This window comes from Dipodomys merriami, unplaced genomic scaffold, assembly GCF_024711535.1.
Source record: "Dipodomys merriami isolate MVZ:Mamm:240054 unplaced genomic scaffold, mDipMer1.0.p SCAF_10, whole genome shotgun sequence".
In the NCBI taxonomy this organism is placed as follows: Eukaryota; Metazoa; Chordata; class Mammalia; order Rodentia; family Heteromyidae; genus Dipodomys; species Dipodomys merriami.
This window is the reverse complement of record NW_027202271.1, coordinates 37653080-37672932: the sequence shown is the minus strand read 5'-3', so window position 1 is coordinate 37672932 and position 19853 is coordinate 37653080. Positions and strand designations below refer to the sequence as shown.

The 19853-nt window shown below is 34.2% G+C and overlaps 1 protein-coding gene across 1 annotated transcript in view; it reads right to left on the bottom strand.

The window, feature by feature from the left end:
• Positions 1 to 19853, bottom strand: part of Mettl25 (methyltransferase like 25) — a 51071-nt gene that overhangs the window by 20126 nt on the left and 11092 nt on the right. The window contains exons 4-5 of the mRNA XM_069989294.1: positions 13047 to 13643; positions 10192 to 10339 (exon numbers count right to left, since the gene is read on the bottom strand). Of these exons, the coding sequence (XP_069845395.1) occupies positions 10192 to 10339; positions 13047 to 13643 (745 nt within the window). The remainder of the gene's footprint in view (positions 1 to 10191; positions 10340 to 13046; positions 13644 to 19853) is intronic.

The window sequence follows — 19853 nt, the reverse complement described above, 5'->3', positions numbered from 1 at the left end:
ATTCCAGTTTGTTAATTAAAAATATTAGTTTTGTAAAAATAGTTTTGATTCAATAACACCTGTTTTGTGTTTAAGTTTTCAGGTCTGATTCCTACCAATTTGCTAGGATTTTTTCCTAGGATTTACCAAAAGAAACATAAAATGGCAAATCGTCTTCATGACTGTATAGCTACAGGAGGTAAGTAAAGAGATACTGGACATTAATGGCTGACTTGACTTTGATTTTAAAAATATGACTTATTAAAATAACATTTAATAGTTTGTTATAGAATAGTATGAATTCATTGCTAACAATGAATTTTTTTCTACTATGATCACTTCTAAGAAAAAGAATAGCTATATAGGGTCTTTTTTCTTCAATGTTTTAAGAGGCTGCATGCAGTATTTTCAACTGTTTTAATCTGGCTTCATTGTACTTTTGATTCAAGTAATGGCACCAGAAATCAACATATCTACTGCCCAACTCACATATGTAACTTCCTGATGTTCTAACTTTTCATATGGAACCATTAGTTCTACGGAGTCTTTGAACAGGGAAAAGAAAAGAAAATTTATTTTAAATTAAAGCCTGGAAAATAAATTTCAATAAAAATTATAAAAACTGACAGGATTAATGGAATATATATATATATGTATATATATATATATACATATATATATATAAATTTCTTTTAAGCTAAAAAGTAAAAAGAACTACAAATGTGAAAACAAAAAGAAATCTTTAAAAGAAAATGCAAATGAGGTAAATCTCATGAAATAAACTACTATAAAGGATCAAATAGCATTTTTGTTTGTTTTTGGCAGTATTAGACTCTTGAGACATAGTCCCAGTCCTCCTCCAGAGAACCAGTGATAAAGGATTCTTTCAAGTATTAACATTTGTGAAATATCCTACTGATAGACCAATATTCAGATATAGCCCTACCTCTAAAATAAGAATATAAATCATAATGGTAGTTTTTAACGTATTACTTAATATTATGAGGAAATATTGTTAATGCTTTAAAGCCACTGACTTGCTTAGTTCTTAGAGTAATTCTATGAACTAGGTATACAATTATTCCCATATTTCAGATAGGGTAACTAAAGGCAGGTTAAGAAAGCTGTCCAATTTCTAAATCTAGTAACATGGCAGACTTAGAATTTAAACCAAGGCAGTTTGAGTCAAGAATCAATGGTTTTAACTATCAAGCTATAAATTTACATTTATAAACAACCTTTTTTACAATTATGGAGAACTCACGGAATCTCCAAAGTCTATACAAGTTGCTTTTGGTCATATTTGCTTCCAAGAACAATTTTGTGTTTTATTGAAGGTTTTAGCATTTAAAAGAGACATGAATGCTAAAGGATAAGCTTATAACAGGCAAATCTTATATTTATATGATATTTACATTGTACCAGGTATCATAGGCCATCCAGAGATGATTTCAAGTACAGGCAATGATATACATAGACTAAATACTATGCTCATGTATATAAAGTACTTGAAAAGTCACAGATTTTTGGAATTTGAGATTCTACAGCTAATCCTGTGCAAAAACAGAAACCAAGGAACAACTGTATCAAGGGATGACTTAATGAAGCAAAAGACAAAACAATGTACATATAATATATATACAAATATGCATGCTTCAAGTAAGTTATATTCTTCAAATAGAGAATCTCTTACAATTTAAAATAACAATCTGTTTCTCAATATTTTCTAATATCCAACCAAATATCTACAAAGAAAGAAATGATCAAACAAGCTTGAAAAACACTGGAATAAATAGATGGAAGTCAATTTATTGCTTGAACCAAATCTCAATTTTAAAATACAATAAAATAAAATGGATTTGTAATGAAAGGTATAATTAGTGGCTACAACTACTCTGCAATTCACGTTAGGCTGTGAAGAAAATAGCACGTGCTGAAAATAGGCAGAGAGATCCTTCTGGAACGATAGTTTAAAAAAAACTTGAGCAGAAAAGTAATATAACTTAATATTACATTGAAAAAGAGCACAGAATTTCTGATAAATACATTACATTGGGCCGAATATATCATTTCCAAAAAAAATCTAAAATAAGAAACCAATAACCAAATTATTCTCAAGTTCTTGACCCACAGAAACTATTAGGAATAATAAATAACTATTGTGGCAATAAACTGCAATAAGTTTGGGAGGTGATTTTGTACACAGTTTTAGATAACAAATGAGTCTAAAAGAAGCAATGAGCTAGAAAGAGGTAATTATTCCATACAAGACACGTGATTGAAAACTTACTGCTCTAGAGACATGAGAAATTCCCTTTTGAAGGTAAGAGATAAATGTTTGATCATACAAGAAAATGCAGGGCCTTTCAGAAAAAGACATTGCAGATAAAGACAATTGGTAATGACTGACAAAATCCCAGAGGCTGTGGAAGAACAATTTTAGAACTTGGAGAAGTGGAAGACATATTCAAAACCAAGTGTATAAAAACATTACCACCACAATGAAGGCCAACATAAGGGTACCTAATAAGAGCCCCTTTGTTGTGTAAACCTTACACAACAAAACCTAAGACAGAAGGACAGCCTTACTGTGTGATCTGTCTCCCCTGGCTCCATATCCAAAGCACCTTTACAGACTCAAAAGGTCCTAAAGAAATTTAAAGGAACTGTTAGGCTATGTGAAACTCTGACACTGGATATTTTGTCATATAATCATCATGAAGTTTTCTAATAGGCATCATGATTCCTTCTGTGATTAATACATGGTGGCTTTATAGGCTCTTTTAACAAATAAGTGCAAATAAATGACACAGAAGCAAGAAACACTCAGTTAAATAAAGCCTTTCAGGTAGAATTAAATATCTTTGGAAACAATCTTGATCAGATTATGAATCTCATGAAGAATGAGGCCTCCTGCATACAATTTCCATGGTCAGGGTTCACTGTTTCTTCTGTGTATGTCTTCTATTATGTCTTCTTCTACTATGTCTTCTTTAACTGTGTACTCCTGTTCCAGTCTAGTCAAGATGGGCACTTTTCACCCTTATCAGTGAACCATGTTGATTTCCTCATTTCCTTTGCTACCTTCAAATAATAATTTTGGGATAGCCTTTTGTTTATTCTTCTATTTCTTAGTCATCTTTGAAGGCTTTAGAAACTTGTCAGTCTCTTAAAGGTAGAGCTCCAGCTAGTTCCTTTATATTGATTAATAGCACTATCCACCAAGCTAAGTATGTCTTTCTTTAGAAACTAAAAGAAAAAAATTATTCCCCCTTTAATTACAAAATTCCCTTTGTTTTAATAGAGGTACAAAGGTTTGAATTCAGAGCCTCACATTTGCTAGGCAGGTACTCTACTATTTCAATCCTTCTACCAGTCTAAATGAGTTTGCTTTTTTTTGTTTTTGTTTTTTTTAAGCCTGTCTTGTGTTAATTTTATAGTCAACTTCTTATGAATATCTACCAGACTTGCTTTTACATTATTTTATATTCAAAGCAGACATGATATTCCTCTTCTACTCTTTAAATGGATATATTAATTTTTGTTTTAGATCTAAGAAGTCGTGGCTTCTTTTCTTATCATGAGTACAAGGAAAACTTCTTTATGCTAAATAAACTCAATCTACATAAGCTTCTAAAACCATTTTATATTAGTCACAAAAAATGAGGTTCAAATTAAAGAAAAAAGAGAATGAATTATTAAAGATCCTTTTCTAAAAACTGTGAAGTAGGCAAAAAAAAATGCCCCAGGACAAACAAAATCAGTGCCAACATTCTAGAAAACATACAGCTTACTGAAGATCATATACAGCTGTCAGTGTGAGGTAATTGTACTAAGAATGCCAAGAAATCTGTTTATTCCATACAAATTGGCACGACTTTATCTGTGATACAGGTTCAGCTGAACAGTGAAAGTAATGTCATATTCCAACAAAAGCTTTTAATCTACAAGTTGACAGTAGTCTACTTATCTCCTTTAAGACTGAAGAGAATAGCTAGACTGGTGACCTCATAAACCCCTTTCAAATTGAGATAGTTCCTGCAAGTTTCTCATCGACATTGTTAATAATTGAACTGGTTAATAATTGGTAATTTAAAAAATGAATAAGGAAAACTAACAATAGTTAGTTTTTAGTTTTTTTTAAAGATAGTTAACTTAGTTTTCCTTGTTAAGAACCAGAATATTAAAACTTTGTGAAATGTTAACACCATTTATGTCATTATTGGACTCATATGGATTCATGATTTTCAAAGACTTCACATTATCATCCAAATGCATAATCATGGCAGAAAATCCAAGTATTTGTTTATGCAAAGGCAATATAATTGAGAGAAATACATACAAAATCTAAGCCAAAAATGTACCAATAGAAATGAGTCAGGTTCAGTTTAAGTAACAGACCTGTTTGTAAAGCTACTCAAGTAAGACAACAATACTAGTGCCAAAAGTGATAAATCATCTAATTTCACCATTCTTGTTTCTCTAATTTAAAGATAATCTATCGGCTTTATCCATGCATACATCTCTGTAGAGGCAGAAGGAGGACTCTAGTTAGTCAAAACATTTCTACTATAGTACTTTTTCATTCGTACGGCCATCACTCTATGCTTCTAATACCCTTATGCCTAATGAGTATCACATTGTAGGGTGATATTAAGTGTTGGTGGGAACTATGCTTCCCCCCTTAAAATGTGGGTTTTTAGAAGTCTTGTGCATTTTACATTACAGATAGAGTTTATCTTGAACTTGTTCAATCTCTTTTCTCCGAGCCTGTGTTCACACACACACACGTAAACCTGAAATTTAAAAAAAAAAAGGAAAAGAAAAAGATAGAAGCTCTGTAACCTAGTTTACAAAAGAAAGGAGAAATTAAAACAGGATACGTGAACTAAAATCATACCAATGTAATGAAATCTTATTCCTCCAATAAAACATCTAAAAACTATATAAAACATGGTTTACAGAATGTGGAAGTCCATGATACTCTTATTTAACCACTGAAAAGCCAGAAATGGAACCCTGTCTCAAGTGGTAGAGAACCAGCCTAGAGTGAAAAAGCTAAGGGATAGTGCTCAGATCATGAGTGTAAGCCCCAGGACTGGTTAAAAAAAATGTGATGAAACTAACTTCAGAGAAAGTGAAGAAAAAAAATTTAGTATTCTCTCTTAAAATTCCTATAGGTTACATGAACAAAGAGAGCTAGCCTGAAAAATGCCACAAACATGTGCCTGCAACCTTCTGCTAGCTAATAAATAAATAAAGAAACTAACCGAAGAACCACCGTTCTACACATTAAAACTGAAGAATCACCGTTCTACACATTAAAAGCAGAAGGCAAACATAAGCCAGACTATGGATGTGCTAGGGCCACACCTGTAATATTAGCCTCTGCATATCTACAGTATTTGGGGTGGACTAATTCTGCTAAAAGACTCCTTGGAAGTGCATTGGGAGAAGGTGAGGAAAAAGCAGACCAAGAACAAACTTGTGCCTTCACAGGGGTTGTTTTTAATAAAGCTCACATGAAAGGCAAGGAAGAAACTACCTAATGAGACTACAGGGTCTCTGCCTTTCTCATTTCCTTCCACACTTTTAAGTTGCTGAAATAATCATTTAAACTTACAGTAAAAGTGAAGTTGCAATTTTTTTTTTTTTGGTCCGGTCGTGGGGCCTGAACTCTGGGCCTGGGCGATGTCCCTCAGCTCTTCAGCTCAAGGCTAGCGCTTTACCACTTGAGCCACAGCGCCACTTCCAGCTTTCTTCTTTTTGCTCATGTGGTGCTGAGGAATCGAACCCAGGGCCTCAAGCATGCAAAGCAAGCGCTCCTACCACTGAGCCACCTTCCCAGCCCTGAAGTTGCTATTTATCTCTCAGTTGAAACCTCATTTAGAGAACTGACAGAATACATTTTAATCCAATGCATGTAGTTATAAATAATTCTGTTCCATTGAGTAAATCCATACAGGAATTTAAAAAAAGTAGCACTTTTGTCTTTTGTTCAGTTTTAGAGTCAAAATAAATAAATAACAGAAACCTTCTAGGAGACATGACTCTCTTGTCTGGCCAATAAAAACTGTGCCTCATATCAATTCCTAATCTAGCCAAACTGCCATAATTTACAGTAATTGAGATGCACTTAATTCTTTTTTTTTTGGTCCGGTCGTGGGGCCTGAACTCTGGGCCTGGACACTGTCCCTCAGCTCTTCAGCTCAAGGCTAGCGCTCTACGAGATGCACTTAATTCTAAGGCCATAGAAGGGCTCATTCTCTGATAACTGATGCCTGAACAAAATGTGATTGGTAGCTGTAACTGGTAGAGTTTCATACAGCTGACTTCTACTTTCATGGGAAAAATATCCAAGTTATACTGAAATTTCACAAAAAATGTTTTCTCTCCACATTCTAAGAGGAGAAATAATAGAAATATTTCAACTTAATTATGATAATAATATTAACTAGTTAATCTTGGGAAAATGTATATTCCATAAGGCACTTTAATAAAACTATTTTTTATACTTTTGTTCTCTTAGGGACTACTGGCTCATAACCTAAAAATATTTAAAAGTAGTTTTTAAAACATATGGTATAAATTCAATATTACTAATGACTCATAGAGACCTTTGAAGCATTTTTGAAAAGTCACATACATGAGAGACCACCTCTATGGTCTACCACAATATTATTGGGTAAACATCCATGCAAAAAGGTATTATTTACATAGTAAATATTATCATAATAGTGTACATGCCAGAATCTTCTACTGTATTATACTGGACTATTAGTAACTCCATTTGCATTTCATCCCAACAGCAACATCGCCCCAATTCAAACATACAAACAGAACTGCACATAGAGTGAGAATGAGAGGCAGGTATGTAGGAGATGAAGTAAGGGACACATGACATCTCTGACCTTTTAGGATACACATTTGATATACAACAGAATATAGGACAGAAAATACCTTGTGCACATAAACTATTGCTCTTTAAGTGAGTTATTTTAATATAATGAGCAAACTATATAGTGATATATTTCTGTTTTGGTAAAAAAATACTAGAACCATATAGTATGTATTATAGATACAAAGTAAGATTTCAATCATATTTCATCTAGCAGAATAGTGGCTGTTAATTAGCCTGGAATCAACTTGGTTTTGTCATTGTTCACCTGTGTTCCTTATCTCCCTATTCCGCTTTCTCTGTGTATGTACGTATCTGTCTTTTGCCTATCCTCACTCCTCTCCTCACATCTACATACTTATCTGCATCTTACTCATCAATAAAGGTAATCTATCAAAATTCTAGTGGTACTACACCATTTATCCTGGATATTCTCTGCTTAGTTTAGGTATTTCTTTCCTTGAATTTGTCTAGTTCAGCTGGTCCTGGTGGTATACCCCATTAATCCCAGCATACTGGGAAGCTGAAACACAGAATCCTCAGACCTTGTCTCACAACACACACACACACACACACACACACACACACACACACACACACACACACACACACACACACACACACACACACACACACACACACACACACACACACACACACACACACACACACACACACAAGAATCTGTCTAGCTTCTACTCTACATCCCATATTTACAATCTAGTTTCCTATCCTCTCAGATCTGTGTTTGGTTTGTCCAATGTCTTCATCTAAGATCTTAGTACACAGGACTTTGTTGTGGGTTAATTACACCAGTTTCGGGCATACTATTAGACTCTGTTCAGTGCTTCTGAGTTGAACATTTGATCTGGACCTTCAAATGGATCTGAATACAGAGCCCACTTAAGACTGTAGCCAAGGAATGTTGAAATAAGTAATATGTATTATTTTGGATATCTTTCTGGAAATCTTCCTCTATAATTCTGAAACTTCTTAAAAATGATAAGAAATACACTATTTCCAACTACATTGTTCACTAGAATTGTCTAGGTAGCTTCTTAAAGATACTAATATTCAATTTTTATACCTAGAAATTATAATTGAGAAATCCCAAGTCTGTAGCATACTAAATATCTCAAGTTTGACCTGACTGGGCAACCAGGGTTAGGAAATAGTTATAAAAACTGCAAGGGTAGTCCATAAAGTATGAGAAACGAAAATGGATTGTCACCAAAAGCGAGTAAGTTACTTTTTGAGATCAATGTGGGTGTCTAGAATTAAGCAAAACTGCAACATAAATCTAGTTAACTTGTATTATTCATACCACTTACTTTTCTACATTTTCTTATTACATTTTAGCTTTCCAACACTTTTTTTAACCTCCAAAGTATTTCATGTTGTATATATCTCAACCCATTTCATGTATTACTCAATCCTTTTCTTCCTGCTTATTCTTTGCTTTTCTGACAACCCAAATACCCAGATTTCTGTTCATGTCATATATATATATATATGTATATATATATATATATGAAGATATTATCATTTGCTTGTCCCACTGAAGCACAGAATACTCTATTTGATAGTATCAGTGATTTACGTTATATATTTTTGACAGGAATGCTTTGCCATAGATTGACAATGCTTGTAGGAAAAGAAAAAAAATTAAATTACTAGTGAAGTATATCTGGTTTTCTAAACTAAGGGCTTCTAGAAAAAGTTCTTTGAGAGTAAAAATGGTACCTCATACGTTGTTAGATCACTGCCACTTAAAATAGAGTGGAACACAGCTGGCACTTAATAAATGCTTGCTAAATTGAACTCTACTTGTCATCTATTTGAGTTTTTTTTTTACCTCTTTCCCAAAGCATTTACTTTTTTTTATGAGGACCTTCACAATTTCCTTTTATTATACACGAAGTGCCAAGTACAGAGGACTAGAAATAGTAGCTATTCAAAAAACATTTGTTCAATTCAATCAGGTACCCTATTACCTATGTGAATGCAGCTGCCACAGAAGGTAACACAGATATATTTCCCCTATTTCTAGCCACTTTTTTCAATACTCTAGTCAATACATATGACATAAACATTAATCTACATCATTACATTTAAATTAAAGTGCTTAGTTGGGATGATAAGACTAAGTCTAAGCTCTAATGGCTCATCAATCTGATAATGTTTTCCTTGGCACGAAAGAAAGTAACCAAGTATGTGGGTAAGCCAATCATTATCACTCCTTTGTGCTCTTCAATGCTGTTCCATCCGACAAACTAGTTTTAATTAATATACATTGTCAATAAATATTCCTTAACCATTTATTGTAACAACTGATTAGAAAAGATACCCGACTAGTGATATAAAATGGAGTGGCAAATAAGTAACTAGTCAATACTTTTTTTCAATCCTGGCAAGCAGCTTCTGTAAATCTCTTTATAAGTAGGATTCGAAAACCAGATAGTAGGTAAAAACTGTTACTTCCTGGTTGCCTAAAGTAGTGATGTTCACCTTAATTAGGCTTTTTTTTTACATACTTGATAAAAACCAGAGAATAAATAAAATTACTCATAACCTAAAATTTCTAGCTTAATATACATTAATAAATAAACTCTGGAGGTAGAGTAAGGTGGTTGTAGAAAATATTATTGGTAGAGAATAGAGTACACTGCCAAAAGGAGAGGAAAATTCTACCCTTAGTGGGAAAGTATTAAGACCAGATGGTGCAAATCAACAGCTGCTAGGGTCTAGCAGGACAGTCTTAAAGAGGTATTCCTTGGAAAGAGAATATATCTTCAGGGTAATGATTATGTGAAAGAAAGAAGCAAGCAGCTGAAATTAAAGGTATTAAATGTAGGAATATTATCTTTAAATTTACAAATCCCAAGTGTCTATCTCCGTCTCCATATTGGGCCACTTATTAAAAAAATAATCATTGCACCTTTCTTAGGACTGGGAGCTCACAGAACCAAATAATACACCCTAAGCCAATGCTTTCTCCAAAAAAAAAAAAAATCTGTGTTATTAATGATTAAAGAAAATCTTGTAAGCAAAGTTCCTGAATTCAAATCCCAATAAAAAAAAAGATCAACATGAAGTTTTTATATCATTTTTAGACTTTTGTCCTGAGCAGATTTGGAGCTGTGATACTCAGATCTTAAGTAACTAGGACTACAGGCATGAGTTATTGGTGGTCAGCTAAATGTTATCTTAATGTTAAGTCAAATCACAATAATTTCCAAAAGGAAAAAAAAAAGAGAAACAAAACAGCAATCATTAATCAAATAAAAATTGTAACACATGGAAAAGCTTTATACCTTTGGGTTGGTCTTCAAACTCTTCAGATAAGAGGTGGTAGCAACAACCTACACTACAAACTCCTTTGACTTCAGACTTGGAAGTAAATATCCGCAGAGTATTTGGAGCAAGATCACCACAGGTATGTAAACCCACCATTAAACAATCCTTTAAAGACAAGAAGAAAAGTAAACTTTAGTAACCCAAAGGAGAGTTAAAAACAGAGTGAAGCACAATGGCTCATACCTTTAATTTCTCATTTCTTTCACAATCAGTATTGGATCAACAGATAGTGTAAATCAAGGGTTGGCTCAAAGATATGTAGCATGTACTACTAGGCTAAGCCTGTGATGTAAGATATTTATATCCTATTTTAAGTACACTAATGAAATTTTTATTGATAAGCTTCTTCAGATTGCTCATCAAAAAATATACATTGATATAAAAATAAAAATGCTTCAAATATGGCTTTTCTACTCCTCATACCAAATATTTAGCTTTTCGTCACTTCAAATATAGCAATATAAAATTCAATATAAAATTTTATGTTCTATGGCTGGAGATATGGTTCAAGCTGTAGAGCAACTGCGATAGGTCCCTGAGTTCAAAACCCAGTACCGAAAAACATATAATGGGTAAAATGCATACATGAACAGAATTTTAGTCAATTTACAAGTCATTAAAAAGTCTTGTCTTTGACATGACTAACAGAAATTTAAGCAGGAGCAAAAGGTCTTTTTCTATATAACATTTGTACTCAATTATCATTAGGAACTGAAGTTTTTTTTTGTTTTTGTTTTTTTTTCTGTTTTTTGGTCATCTGGCTTAAACTGAGGGCCTGGGTGTTGTCCCTGAGCTATTTTTCTCAATCCTCGTGCTCTATCACTTTGAGCCACAGCTCCATTTCTGGTTTTCTAGTGGTTAACTAGAACTGAGCCTCATGGATTTTTGTGCCTAGGCTGGCTTTTAACTATGATCCTCAGATCTCAGCCTCCTGAGTAGTTAAGATTACAGGCATGAGCCAACAGCACCTGGTGGAACTGAAGATTTGTAGGGAAGTCATCCCTCAATTTTCCAGTTGACAGTAGTCCCAAAGTTGTATTAAGTGTACGATCTTTTTTTCTTTTATGGTCGGTTGTAGGGCTTGAACTCTGGGCCTGGGCGCTGTTCCTGAGCTCTTCATCTCAAGACTAGTGCTCTACCACTTGAGTCACAGGGCCACTTTCAGTTTTCTGGTGGTTTATTGGAGATAAGAGTCTCATGGTCTTTCCTGCCTGGGGTGACTTGCAACTGTGATCCTCAGATCTCAGCTAGGGTTCTAGCAAGAGCCACAGGCACCCCGCAAGTGTAAGATCTTGATGGGAACACAGACATAGTACTCAGTTATTTTTAAATGAAACTATCATGTCCCTAAAATGTTAGTGGTGCTTCCCAACAGTTTACATCCTTTTCAGTATCAACTAAATCAATTTTTAATGTATACTGGTGATACATGTGTTTAAGGAATATCAAAGAACAAATTATTAATAAACCCAATTCTATAAATTGTTACAATATTTAAGAATATAGCCTTGTAAGACACACAGCCTGGGTTTAAATCTCATTTCAGGCACATGTGGGATTTCACAGGCTTGTTTTAAATTTTCTTATCCATAAAATTTCTCTCCCCTCCCTACTTATGCTATAACTCCTGTTGTCACTGTATTTGATTCCGGTGCCCTTCATCTTGCATATAAATTTTTTTAATTTGGGGAGGGAAAGGGAAATAACACAATGCTGAAACAAGGATACAGGTTGGCCCATTATAACAATGAGACATACAAGACACTATGCTGAAAATGAACTTTACAACTTGGGGGAGGATGATGAGTTAGGGAGGTGGGAAGGAAAGGGATGGTAGGGGGAAAACAAAGGAGGGGGTATTAATGCTCAACAAAAAATGTACTCATTACCTTACTCATGTAATTGTAACCCCACTGTACAGTATTTTTACAATAAAAAAATTAAAAAATGTTCTTATCGATAAAATTCGGGTAATATAGTACCTTAACTCTTCACTTAACTCTTACAAATGATTTGGTACAATCTCTAGCATACCATACTGAATTTTATAATCCAGTAGATGTTTACCAATTATTTTGGCATTTTTATTATTTATGTTACTTTGCAATTTCAAATTAAGAGAAGTATTAACTTACAAATCATGTATATTTTAATAATTATATTCAGGAAAACATGAAATTTTTTAAGTATTATTCAGAATGTTATAAAAATGTTGCATCTGCCCATGTAATCTGGAAAACAAGCAGAATTACAATCTAATCTAAGAAAAACAATTGTCTCTGTAGGTGGCAATACAATATTTATTTGTTGTGTCTAAAATTCTCTTTAAAGCAGTTTTTGGAGGATTGTAAGCGCCTTGTCCTTGTTGATAATTAGTAGTCTGAAAATAATAACAATATTTATTAGGAAAACAATCTACTTTCAACAGAGTGAGAGGTCATCACTAAGCTGAGAAGACCTTGGACTATAATTTTAACAATCTTTAAATTGCAGTTAGAGGATTTAGCTTATTGATAACTTTGGTTCTAGTTTTTATCTTTGGTATAGGAGAACTGAAATAAATAAAAGGATATATTATTCTAGAGTGTGACAGTTGTGACTTTATTATTGTATATAATATATAGTCTAGAATGTGACAGTTCTAGACTCTGACAGTTGTGACTACAGTGAAAACCTACTTAGCATTTATTTCCTTAAGTCTTTAGTTTATTTTAATCAAATAAGATCACATTACTATGGTAACTAAGCTATTCAAATTAAATTCTATGTTTACAGCATTTTAGTAGATTCAATGATTCAAAAGAGAAATTACCTCCAGATCTTTAATAATGTCATGTAGTTCTGAATCAGCTGTGATGAAAGAGGTTAAAGGTGAATATATACTTGGTTCATTTGATTTTGGTATCATTTTCCTTCTTCCTTTATTTGCTTCAGACATTTCTCTGTTGGATATCTGTGATGAAGAAGCTGGCTCTATGGCATTGATAGGCAAAAGGTCAATCAGAGAAAAGTCATTTTCAAAACACAAATTTTCTCCTTCATGTGGTTGAACTTGTTGGTTTTCCACTTGTTTTCTTAAGTCGGAAATTACAGAGCTCGAATAATCTGTCAAAATATCTGAAGTAGCTATCATTTCTTGATTCCTAGGATTGTTGTCATATATTTCTTCTATATCTGCTTTATGTTTAATCTCGTTTTTCACTTTTCTTTCTTTTGTCATTCTTAGTGCCAGTCCATTGACATCTACCCTTGATTGAGTATGATGTTTCCAATGTTTCTTCAATTTCCTGTTTCTCTTCTTAGCTCCATGAGTGTTGGTATTTGAGGAATCAACCCCATAAACTTTTAATCCATACTTCAAGGCCAGAAAGGAGCTCAGGTAGCCTTTACCAGAACCCAAGTCGATTACCTGAAGTAAGAAAAACAAATTATAAGATTTTAGTAGTCTAGTCTTAAAAAAAAAAAAAAAGTAAGGAAACAAATGTTTTTCAGAGTCTGTTATGTTATTTTAATGCTTTTATTTCATGAAATATCAGGCTCAAAATTACAGTGGTAATTTTTTTAAATTGATATAAAAACACAATTCTAATAACCATACTATAAGAGCTGTCTAAAGAAACTCACAAGTGATAGTATAATTTATTTGGGAAGGCAAGCAAATTGAAGTTACAAAATCAATTTTGGAAATAGGTTGAAGGATATTGTTGATTATCTATCTATCTGTCTGTCTGTCTATCTGTCTATTTTTCTAAAGAGAGAGAGTGGGAGAGAAAGCAAGCAAAATTTTAATAAGTCTTGGTGTTTCTATGGGATTCTGATGTCAAATAAAAATTATAGGACAGAAAATCCTTCTTTGTCTCCATAGATCTTCTTGTAGGGTATGAAGAATTTTAATTTTTACAGGTCAAGGAACATTTTATTTTAAACCTATTGTCAGGTATCAGTGTCTTGCATAAAAGCTTCATTTCAAAACAAGATTATCTCACAAGTCAGAAACTATAAAATAATTCAAATACAGAAAACACATTTTTGTGCTACTATAATGAGGCAAGTCACGCAGGCCACAGCTTCTATTCATTCTGAAAAAAATATCTGTGGCAAAGCATTAACAGACTTATTTTTATTGTGAAAATACTGTACAGAGGGGTTATAATTACATGGGCGAGATAATAAGTACATTTCTTATCAAGCATTGTAGCCTCCTCCTTTATTTCCCCTTCCCATCCCTTCCTATCCTCCCTGTCCCCCCACCCAATCCTCATCCCCTCCCACCAAAGTTGTAAAGTTCGTTTTCAACATACAACTTGTATGTCTCATTGTTGCAATGTATCCACCTGTATCCCTATTTAAATGATTTGTTTTTTTTCTCTTCTCCTCCACAAATTACACCGACATCAAATACAGTGAAAGCAGGGGTTATACTGTGGGGGAAGGACATACAAAGCAACAAAGAAATAATCTTATATATGTGTTAGAAACAATCTCATGAAAGAAAAAAAATCATTTGAATACATATCTTAGGGTTCATTTCCCTAACATCAACTTAGCTGACCTTTTCTGCTTGACTCAGATATATATCAGTTATTGCAAATAAGGGAAACCATGGGACCTATGTTTCTTTGGGCCTGGCTTACTTCACTTAATATAATTTTTTCCAAGTCTTTCCATTTCCTAACAAATGGGGCCATGTCATTCTTTCTGATGGAGGCATAGAATTCCATTGTGTATATATACCACATTTTCTTGATCCATTCATCTGGGTTGGGGCATCTGGGTTGGTTCCAGATCTTAGCTATGGTAAATAATGCTGCAATAAACATAGTCGTGCTGGTAGCTTTATTGTGGTCTTATTTGTGAACATTTGGGTAAATGCCCAAAAGTGGGATTGCTGGGTCATAGGGGAGCTCTATGGGGAGTCTTCTGAGGAATCTCCATAGTGCTTTCCAGAGTGGTTGAACAAGTTTACACTCCCACCAACAATGCAGTAAGGTTCCCTTCTGTCCACATCCCCTACAGCATCTAACAGACATTTTTTGTTTTTACCTTCAATTGGTTATACAGTATACAGGAAAATGAGAACATATGTTTAAAAAATCATATGTTTAAAGGATGATACTGTCAGTCTGCCTTATAGCTTCCTTACATATGGTTTTGACCAAATGGTAAAAATATTAAAACCAACATTTAAAAAAAAATAGCTGTGCTAGAGTTCCAGTAGCGCAATTGGTTAGCGTGAAGTACTTATAAAAATAGCTGTGCAAGCATTATACATCTTGGTGAATGCAAAGAAGCTTTTAGTCAATTCTGCATTGTCATCAGTTGTGGACTTTGGGTGTGTTTATGTGGTATATATGCCAGAAATAGGACTTAAACTCAGGGCTTTATGTGTTGTTACACAACTTTTACATTCACAACTCAAGCTCTATCACTAGAACCATGCCTCCAGTCCACATTTTGCTGATTAACTGGAGGAGGAGATTCACAAATTTTTCGGATTAAACCTTAATCCTCAGGTGTAGCTAGGATTTGAGGCAAGGGTCACTGGTGTCATCAGGTATTAGCTGTGTTGAAAGCATGCGACCTGTTAAGTGTCTCTCTACTCTCACATTTGAAAATAATCCTCCTTAGGAAGCAATTGCTCCCTCCAAAACAAGGTAAAAATTAATGTGCTTAATTTAAGTGATAAAATAATAATTTCAGATGATAAAAGATGGCATGTTTTTAGAAGTGGAATAGCACTATGGAAGAAGTAATCAAGCATCTGTAGTTCAGTGCTGAATTCTATGCCTCCTGAGCATTCACATTCTTTTCTTAATGGTGTTGTCCTTTAAATCATATACCCTCAGATACCAATACCACTATATTACTTAAAGACGTTTTAATAAAACAAAGCTCCAACAAAGATATTAAAGCCATCAACTCTCCAATTAGAAGGGAAGGAAATGAAAAAAAAAAAAAGTAGAAAGTCTGGACAGTAGGTTACACCATGCAGAAGATTGAATCTCTAGGATTGAAGACAGCCTAGATATTATAGAGAAAGAACAGGCAAGTATTCAAGACAAATTCAAGAAATATGATAAATCCATTCAACAGATAGAAGATGCCATCAGAAGGCCTAATTTAAGGCTAATGGGTGTAGAAGAGGGCCTAGAGACAGAAGCTAAAGGCTAGGAAATTTATTTAACAGAATCCTAGCAGAGAACTCCTCAAACATACAAAAAGAAAGGCCCATTCAGATACAAGAAAATCTTTAGAACCCCAAAGAGACAAAGCAGAACAGGACATCCCCCCATCACATCTTAATCTGCACAGAACCAACAGGACCAATGAAAGGATCCTTAAAGCTGTCAGGGAGAAAGATCAATCACCTATAAAGGGAAAACAATCAGAACAACTACAGATTTCTCAGGAAAGACCATGAAAGCAATAAGAGCCTAGAATAATGTGTGGCATACCCTAAAGGAAAACAACTATCAACTAAGAATATTGTACCCAGCTAAACTCTCTTCATAACAGAAGGACAAATAAAAACCTTCCACAGCAAAGAAAAATTGCAACAATGAATCTCCATCAAACCAGTCCTACAAAAGATACTTAAAGATGTTCTACACATAGAAAACCAACACGAACATGATGAAGGCAGAGAAATAGCTCCCAAACAAAGAATCAGATAATCATAGTAAGAACCCAGTAGGCTCAGCCTCCAAGATGGTGGATAACATGGCAGGCACTACCAAACACCTCTCAATCCTCTCAATATTAATGGATTTAACTCTCCAATTAAGTGACAGAGATTGTCTAGTTGGATCAAAAAGCATGATCCTTCTATTTGCCTTCAAGAAACACACCCCGCCCACAAAAACAAACATATTCAGAAAGTGAAAGGGTGGAACAAAATCTACCAAGCAAATGGCCCCAATAAGCAGGTGGGAGTTGCAATCCTAATATCAGATAAAATGGACTTCAAATTAAAATTAGCATAAAAAGATAAAGGAAATTACATACTAATAAAGGGATCTCTCTTAAAGGAGGATGTAACAATTCTGCACATCTATTCACTAAATACCAGAGACCTAAATTTATCTAAGAAACACTACTGTCCCTAAAATCACACTTAGATTCAAAGACTTTAACACACCACTCCCCCAGCTGGATAGACACACCAGGCAAAAACTCAACAGTGAAACCTCGGATATAAACAACTGCATAAAGCAACTAGATTTAACAGACATCTACAGAATATTTCACCTAGCAGCAACAGAATACACGTTCTTCTCAGCAGCACATGGAACTTTCTCCAAAACTGACCACATTTTAGGTCACAAAGGAAATCTGTCCAAACACAGAAACACTGAAATTATATCTTACATTCTTTCAGACCACAAGGAAATAAAATTAGAATTCAACACCAAAAGCCACCAAAGAAAATCCTGTAACACATGGAGGCTGAACAACACAGTATTGAACCACCAGTAGGTCGAAGAAGAGATTAGAACAAAATTCAAATGTTCATGATATTAAAAAAAATGGACATACAAAGTATCAGCTCCTCTGGGACACAGCAAAGGCAGTACATCCTACATCAACAAATTGGAGAAATCTCAAACCAACAATTTAATGATGCACCTGAAGCTCCTTGAAAAAGAGCAACAAGCTAAACCCCAATCCAGTAGATGAAAACAAGTAATTAAAATTAAATCAGAATTAAATGAATTAAAAGTCCCCAAAATCATAGAAAGAATCAACAAAACAAAGAGCTGGTTCTTCAAAAAAATTAACAAAATTGACAAACCCTTAGCAAATCTTATCAGAAAAAGAAGAGAACACACCCAAATAAACAAACTCATAGATGAGAATGGAAACATCACCACAGAAAAAACAAGATTCAGAACATTATAAGGGAATACTTCTCAAACCTTTATGCTAATAAGTTTAAGAACGTGGAAGAAATGGAAAAATTTCTAGCAAATCTTGATATGCCCAATCTAAACCAAGATGATTTAAACCAACTTAACAGACATATATCAAGCATCGAAATAGAAACTGCAATGAGACTTCCCATCCAAGAAAAGCCCAGGACCAGATGAGTTCAGAGCTGAATTCTATAGGTCTTTAAAGCAGAACTCACACCAATATTCTTCCAACTCTTCAATGAAATTGAAAGTGAAAATTCACTACCAAACTAAACTCTTACTATGAAGCTACCATCACTCTCATCCCAAAACCAGACAGGGACTCATCAAAAAAAGAAAACTATAGACCCATTTCTTTTAAGAACATCGATGCAAAACTTCTCAACAACATTCTGGCCAACTGACTTCAACAAGTCATCAAAAAAATCATACACCATGACTGAACAAGATTCATTTCAGAGATGCAAAGCTGGTTCAATATATGCAAATCAAGTAATGTAATAAATACATCACATCAATAAGAGCAAGGATAAGAACCACATGATTACCTCAATAGACGCAGAAAAAGCATTTGACAAGATCCAAAACCCCTTTATGATGAAAGCTCTGGAGAAACTAGGAATCCAGGGAACATTTCTCAATATAATAAAGGCTGTGGTATGACAAACCTACAGCCAGCATTATACTTAATGGCAAAAAGCTAAAGCCATGTCCTCTAAACTCAGGAATGACACAAGGATGTCCATTCTCTCCACTCCTCTTCAATTTTTAGTATTAGAATGCCTAGCAAGAGCAGTAAGACAAGAAGCAAACATAAATGGGATCCAAATAGGGAAAGATGAAATAAAACTCTCCCTCTTTCATTTAAAGAACCCCATGGACTCCACTCCTATGTTACTCAAGTTGATTTGAAACTTTGACAAATTAGCAGGGTATAAAATTAACCCTCAAAGACCAAGGGCTTTCCTGTATGCAAATAAGGAGAAGAGCACAGCTGAAATCAGGGGAGCAACTCCTTTTGTAAAAGCCCCACAAAAAATAAAATACCTAGGAATTAGCTAAAGAGGTGAAGGACCTCTATGATGAAAACTGTAAAAACCTGAAAAAGGAAATGCTCCTGGAATTGGGAGGATTAACATCGTGAAAATGGCAATACTTCCCAAGGCTATCTACAAATTCAATGCAACATCCATCAATATCCTAACCTCATTCTTCAATGAAATAGAAGAAGCAATCCAAAAATTCATATGGAACAGTAAAGAGCCCAAGTAGCAAAAAAAATCCATAGCAGAAAGAACAGTGCTGGAAGAATATCAATACCAGACTTCAAACTCTACTACAAAGCCGTACTAATCAAAACAGCTTGGTACTGGAGGCACAAGAACAGACCTGAGGACCAATGGAATAGAACTGAAGACCCAGAAATGAACCCACAGACCTACAGTCACCTAATTTTCAATAAGGGAGCCAAAAAAAATAGAATGGAAGAAAGACACCCTCTTCAATAAATGGTGCTGGCAAAATTGGTTAAACACTTGTAGAAAACTAAAATTATATCTTTATATATCATGCTGCACCAGAATCAACTCCAAATGGATCAAAGACCTCGAAGTAAAAGCAGTCATCTGAAAACATTACAAGAAGGAATTGGAGAAACTCTAGGGCTCCTTGGCACAGGCTGAAATTTTCTTAATGAAGACCCAGAA